At 39.9% G+C, this 7,321-nt stretch overlaps 1 protein-coding gene across 2 annotated transcripts in view; it reads right to left on the reverse strand.

Annotated features, from left to right (window-relative positions):
• Positions 1-251: 251 nt before the first annotated feature.
• LOC143038953 (armadillo repeat-containing protein 2) overlaps positions 252-7,321 on the reverse strand; it is an 83,470-nt gene continuing 76,400 nt past the window's right edge. For both annotated transcript variants that reach the window (XM_076208762.1, XM_076208763.1), the window contains 4 exons: positions 6,165-6,278; positions 4,829-4,961; positions 3,362-3,522; positions 252-2,316 (listed from right to left, as the gene is read on the reverse strand). In XM_076208762.1, coding sequence (XP_076064877.1) covers positions 2,150-2,316; positions 3,362-3,522; positions 4,829-4,961; positions 6,165-6,278 — 575 coding nt within the window. In that variant the 3' untranslated portion in view covers positions 252-2,149. The remainder of the gene's footprint in view (positions 2,317-3,361; positions 3,523-4,828; positions 4,962-6,164; positions 6,279-7,321) is intronic.

Raw genomic sequence — 7,321 nt, forward strand, 5'->3', positions numbered from 1 at the left:
CGACTCGTATAAGAGAAAATATAACTATGTGTTCATAATCTTATACATTATGGTCCATAAAAGGTCACAGATTTTGTTGCCAAATCAAATTTTTGTAGTTATAAGGTTCTGTAATATCACAAACAAGAATGCGTTTCCTGACGTATGACAAACATAAGACTGAACAGTGGGAACACATTTGCTACTTTTATTGTTTATATAAGCTAAACTGATATTTTATTCATTTTTATTTATGAAGTGCGTATTATGCATTATTCCACTGGTATATTTTCTTACAAAACACTTGTAAGTGTTTTTTTGTTGTGTTTTTGTCCGAAACGTTTGCCAATATTCACCTTCTGGTCCTTTGATATGGTAGGAACTCGTACTGAGCTGAACTCATGAAGTATTTACATTCTCATTTGCGAAATATAAAAAACGACACATTTGCCAAATAATACATTTGTTCTCCTTTACATGATCAAAATTGTCAGAGGAGCTATAAATACCTATTTTGTATATCATTTATTTCGTAATGTACCTAAGTGATGATTTGACAAATGAAATTACATTAAGTTTTTGTAATTGAACCATAAGCCGAAAAATTCTTTGATTCCATGAATTGGCATATGTGAGTGAGTGTGACTTATTTTCCGTTTAATGAAGGTAAAATTTCCCAAGCATATGGCAGCGACATATTATACCAAAATCAATTTGTCATTATTGAAAACTTTGAACTGTGTGTAATGAATTTCTTTTAATTGATTGATTGATTAATTTATAGTTGATGGTGCCCCAATTTTTCTTAGATAACACCCATTTCTGTGATATATTAATCCCCACAGTAAAAAAGAATTCAAGCGCAAACAATTAAAAAATAATTAACCAATAGGAACTGGAAACTAATGGAAGATTTCTGGGTTATATCGAATCCCACTATATCATTTCCAGTCACTAATGAAAATGTGGTTTGTTTCACATGTTGAGACTTTGTACGTATTACTAAGAAATGTTATATTTAATCTTCACTTATTTTGCAAAATGAATATGCATGCATGCATGCATGCATGCATTTGTGTGAGTGCTTATATGTGCGTGCGTATGTATTTGTGTGTGTGTGTTTTGTGTGTGTGTGTCTGTGATTGTTTGTGTGTGTGCGTGTGCGCGCGCGTGCTTGTGTGTTTGTGTTGTGTGTGTGTCTTCGTGCGTGCGCGTGTGTGTGCAATTTTTTTTTCTTCAATCTGGAAATAATAAGATTAACCCCTTTCGTCCCTCATGTCACCTTTCTCTTTACTCTAGCTGTCGTCAGTCTGTTCTATTCATCTTTAGTGTCAAAATAAGATTACATATGAAAGTATGTACTGTGTCTTGCTACAGTGCTTATGACCCGTGGCAGTGGGCGTGATACACGTATGACCCGTCATCCATGAGGAGCTAAGATGAGACAGGGGAAAGGGGTGGTGGATGGAAGTGGAATGGGTGGGAGTAGGTACGTGCCTTTGATTTGGCTACCTCCCGTATAAAGGGGAAAAATCTCTTGGTATATAGATTGATGTTCACTTAGAATATACATAATGTAAAATCAGACTGAGTTCCAATTCATCTCGACATGAAGGATGATTTATGATTAGTTTTTGTTACCGAGGGAGGGTGTTGCAACAAAGGTTAATCAAATAACCAAGAATAAAATCAAAAGTGTTCCTCTTTATGGAAAGGGTTAACTCAGGTAATCTTAACCGAGTTTGGGGCATGATTAAACCCGCCTGGCGACAACCAGAATAAAAAGAGAAGAGTCCCACCCACCACGAAAGGGTTTAGTTCTCTCAACAAGGTTGCGTACAAAGTACCGTTTGCCCTGGCTAAGGACAAGGAATTTTACAGAGCTTAGGGGGCGTCCCATTGGTAACACGAAACCGCGTATCCCTTGAAGGGGCTGATTTATGTTTAGGAAAGTTATTTTATGAGGTTCTGTTTCTCCACCTGCATTGAATGGTCACACAGTTGCCATCACTCGAATTCTGATCGCTCCAATAAAGATACTAGATGAGTAAATGAATAGTTAAACCGATAAATGAACAGGTAAATAAAAAACGGCTGGCAGGGCGGCCACCGTCCAGCACCACTGCATGAAAAGGTCCATCCCAGGCACTCGAGAGCACCGTTCCTCGTCCTAAGACTGCGTCGAGACAACCGGAAGTGACGTCGTGTTCTCCTCCACCCTGTCAAGGAGCTTGCTGGCCACTTGAGCGAAGTCTTCCCACAGTTGGTACACGACGTCGCGCGTCTCAGGGTCGCATTCGCCGAAGACTTCTGGGTTGTTGAAGTACGAGTCGTCATCTAGAAGGAAGGAGAATAAGGTGTCAGAAGTCATGTGAGGATTCGTTTTGTATTTCGAAAAATTCAAAAGAACTGGAGGGCCGGATTTTGGTTCGTCTTGTAGTTCGGAGAATTTAGAAGAAAACCAAAGACATTCAGTTTACAACTTGGGAAAACTCAGAAGACAATGAGATCCAGGTTATGTTATGTCTTGCGGTTTGGAGAACTCAAAATTCATAAGTTATGTTGGGCTTCATCTTCCAGTTCGAAAAAAAAACAACTCAGAAGAGAGCTTATAGAATTCAAAATTCCAAGGCCGTGTTGGGGTTGAGTTTACAATTCGAAAACTCGGACCTTAAGTTTTACGCATTTAGTACTATAGGGACCGTGGCACCCCCGCGGCCCAGAGGCACAATGTTGAGCTACTGCTGACTTCTATCCCTCCCATTTGCCATCTTCCTCCGCATTCCCTTTTACTTTCCCTGAAGCAGCTCTTTTTAACCACTGCAATACGAGTCAAAATCTCGTGCGCATTATCGGCTGCCATATGTACGATGCCTCACACTACTCGCATTCTAAAATATAAAGTCACTGCTTTATTGCTCGTTCTCTTTTACTCTGAGTGATAATAAACACAGAAAACGTGATCAAATCAGTTCACAGAATCTGGGGATAACTCATGTACAACTACCAAAAATATATATAATCAAGACGCCGATGACGTGTACCCACTTGCTCCTCATGAAGTCTACGTAGGTTTCATCGTACTGAGGAGACCAGTAATGTGTTATATTTGTAATTTTCAAAACAGGACTGTTCAAATGATCTCCGGTTGGCTTTCCTATCCCATAAGAACTATAGAAATACCCTTTTCGTTGTAGCTTCAGTGAGACATAATGTACAAAAAATAATAATGATAACACAACTCCTGTATATCCTCGTAGAAATGCACTGAAAGTACACAACAACGAAGGATACATATGTATCGCCCAATGGGTCAGATTTAGATGTCCACCGAGATACAAACACACTTGAGAGATCACTCAAGTGGGAGGTAGATACTCACCAAGGTATTCCTCGAGGACGTATATAAGCTTTTCAGTCTCTTTGTGGCCAAGTGTGGCCTGAACGTCCGCAGCTGAAGCACAAAAGTTCCAGAGGACTTGGCAGGCGAGCGAGCAAAGCTGCCAATCCCCGTAGCCAAAGTATTGCAGGACGTCGATCATCCTGGAAAGGAAAATTCGTGAAACTCGTCATTCGTGAGGCTCAGTCGTGAGAAGAAGAAGAGGGCCTCTGTCCTTTTGAACCCTTTGGCAGCTATTCACGGCTTGTGCGTTTAATATCTGACTTCCGCCAGGTGATTTGATTCAGTTGAGGTAAACCCATGAAGTGAAAGGCGTAGAACAGTTTAGGTCTCTTTCAATTTTTTTTTTTTTTTTTTTTTTTTTTTTTTTATGCGTCCAGAGACAGAGGGGCACCCTCGCCACTTTTACTGATTTCGAGTTAAGCACGAATATATGTGTATATATATATATATATATATATATATATATATATATATATATATATATATATATATATATATGTATACCGAGAGAGAGAGAGAGGGGGGGGTGCTTACGCCTTTCACGATCCGTGCTGAACTCGAAACCGGTTAAAATGGCGGGTATGCCCCTCTGTTTCTGGGCGTCTCATATGTTTTGACTGCCACCAAATTACTGTAACCCTTCCTTCATGCAGCGGAAAGGACTTAACCCATTTCAATCAATCCTTTCACAATTATTCACGATTTATATATTCTAGATGCTGCCTAGCAATTCTATTCAGTCGAGAGAAAATTGCATAATAAAAGAATTAAACTTCAGATGAGTCAGAAAGATGACAGATTTTTTGTTTTCTAAACGTCCAAAACATATTTGATTAAGGGCTGGAGGCGGGGAGTCTATATATTTCGACTGCTAACTGCAGTCCTCTTCAGTAGTACTACCGAAGAGGACTACAGTTAGCATTTGAAATATATAGACTTCCTATCTCTAGTCTTTTCGTCTGTTCCGACTGTGGTATTTGTTGTGATTTATAAATATATTGCTACATTTCTTATTAGTGATAATTATCTCCTGCACAAATGATTAAGCCTTTTTATTAAATAGAGGCGGATTAGAGTCGAAAAAATTCAAACGGAAAAGGAGAGGAAGTTATTTCATGTTAGCAGAGAACAGTAGCGTTAGCAATTTTAAATTAGTGAACTAATTTTGAAGGGTGACGATAGGAGAGCTAAGTTAGGTACGCGGTCGTTGTCCGGACTTTGTTTCGGTTGTGATAATAGTTTCCGTGACGCTCGTCCACCCTTCGGTTCGACAGACACGTGTTTAAAGTGATGTGTGAACGTGTGAATGGGATATTTGGTTGTCGAACGCGTTGGTTAAACCCCAAATACCCCGTTCACACGTTCACACATCACTTTAAACACGACCGTGTCTGTCGAACCGCGTTCGACGAACCGTTAGACCGTTAGACCTCGTTTTCGTCTTACCTGAGGACGCCGTTCTCGGCTTGGAAGATAGACCTCTTGGAGGCGTCGGACATCATGTTGACCAGAACACCCGCGCACACGTACACCAATTCCCTCGAGTCACAATCCAACATCTCGATGAGGACCTCCAGCACTGTCAGAAGAAAACCCGGAGTAAGATGACTTAAGGCAGACAGAAATCGGGGGCAAAATGGACGAAAGGGTGTACCAAGCGTGTTTCGAATTCTCTATTCCAGGGGGTTCTCAACCTTTTTCCCATTTTCTACGTACCCCCAGAGTCATCAGACCATCTACCCGTACCCCAATCAACCTAACGCAGAATAAAGAATGGTTATATATTAAGAAGAAGTATGAGGAGAGAAATCTAGTGGATATTGATAGAGAAAGCGGGTATTAGAAGAGCTAATGAGAGTACGGTATTACAAGAGCGAGATGGAGGGTCACAAGGAGAGAAGGGACTATCAAAAGAGAGAGCAAAAGAGTGTCATAGAGAGGGTGAGAAAGAGAGGGAGGGGAAGAGGTGGCTAGTTGGTAACACGACTTGTTCTATAATATACCCAAACAAGCAAAGTAAAAAAAGAAAGAAAGAAAAAAAAAACGCCGTCGCCTCTCAGGCGCCTTTCTCAAGGTGAACGACTTTCTAGGATCATCACCACCACCACCTCCACTATTTCATCATCATCATCACCATCATCATCATCACCATCATCATCATCATCACCATCATCATCATCATCATCATCACCATCATCATCATCACATCATCATCATTATCATCATCACCATCATCATCATCATCATCATCTCCATCACCATCATCATCACCATCATCATCTTCATCATCATCATCTTCATCACCGTCATCATCATCAGCATCATCATCATCACCATCATCATCATCATCATCATCACCATCATCATCATCACATCATCATCATTATCATCATCACCATCACCATCATCATCATCATCACCACCACCAACATCGCCACCGCCATCACCCTGTCATTACTGCCTCAGACATGACTACCTTCAGCATCATAGATTTAAGAAGGAAATAGGCAAGAATTGGTTTACAAATAGGGTGGTCGATGAATGGAATAAACTTAGTAACCACGTAGTAAGCGCTGAAACTATCAGTTGTTTTAAAAAACGATTAGACAACTTTATGGATGGGGACGACAGGTGGTGATGGATACGGAGCTGCCTAGTGTAGGCCTTGTGGTCTTTTGCAGTCTCCTTTATTTCTTATGTTCTTATGTTGTTCTTATCAGTAACGGCGAGACCCGTGTCTTCGTCGCTGCTTCCCACCAGACACATGTGTCCGAGAACTCACCTTCTCTTTTGGTGAAAATGTCCCTCACTTCGCGGAAGTGCGTCAAGTTCCCAAAGACTCGAATCGTCTCGACGAGACCCTCCACGTGTTCCATGGGCAACATGTCACACAGACCTGCCACAAGAATGTAATGGTATGATACATATTATGATTACGTACAACATTGTACAAGTATTATATATTGTACTTGCGAAGTGTTCAATTGTGGTTGTATTTTTCCATTGCATAATTGTCATAGAAGTTATTGTATATTGATTTTGTTATTGTCATTGTATATTTATTATTGTATATTGTACATATGTAATAAGAACCAAGTGTTCAGTTTGAGCGTGTATGTTTTCCCGCCAAGTCTGGCGTGGTCGCGTCGCTAAGAACCAGTGGTGATCTAGCTTACGAAGCGACAACACGCTCGTTATTGTAGTGCTTATATCTAATAAAAAAAAAAATAATTATTATACTATTTGACTGTTTCATTGGCCACCCCGATACAAGAAGAAAAGGTACGGTTAGCTCTCCTAGCATGTGTTAGTATCAAAAAGACACTGTATAGATATTTCTTTGTTGGGAGTCTGACATTTTTGAAACTCCAATATGAACAAAAAAGCCTTTCAAGAATATACCAGAATATTAGGAAGGGCTTCTGGCATTCGGAATGTTATCGATTTCAGAACATTTCGTTTCAAATATTGGAGAGTAGATTTGATTAAGAGAATCTTAATAGAGAAAACCGCGTTCAATTCCTGCCCCAGAAGTAAAGTAATTACTATGTATACATAGAGTCCTCAGGTATCAGATGATAGAAGTTTTCCACTTGAATATGCATACCATAAAGTTTAACTTCTAAAAGATTGCATCAAGTTTATCATTTATCGTCATACGATACACTAAGGCAGGGGTCTGGCACACGAGCTGGTTTTGAAGTCTTGCTACAACATCGAAAAATAACGTCACTACTTCAAATAAACAAACTGTGACGACAATAGATGAAACTAAAATCAAATCGTCCAGGATTTAACATTTACTGACAACTCCACTGTAGGAAAACAGTGCGTATGAATTGACATTAACTTGCGTACTTAAAAGAAGCGCTTTTGACATGCAAGCTTCTACACAGCAAAGAAACTGGCGCATTCTCTTCCAAAGATTGTCGATCCTTG

The sequence above is a fragment of the Oratosquilla oratoria genome, chromosome 25, assembly GCF_046742065.1.
Source record: "Oratosquilla oratoria isolate Oo_2021 chromosome 25, ASM4674206v1, whole genome shotgun sequence".
Lineage (NCBI taxonomy): Eukaryota > Metazoa > Arthropoda > Malacostraca > Stomatopoda > Squillidae > Oratosquilla > Oratosquilla oratoria.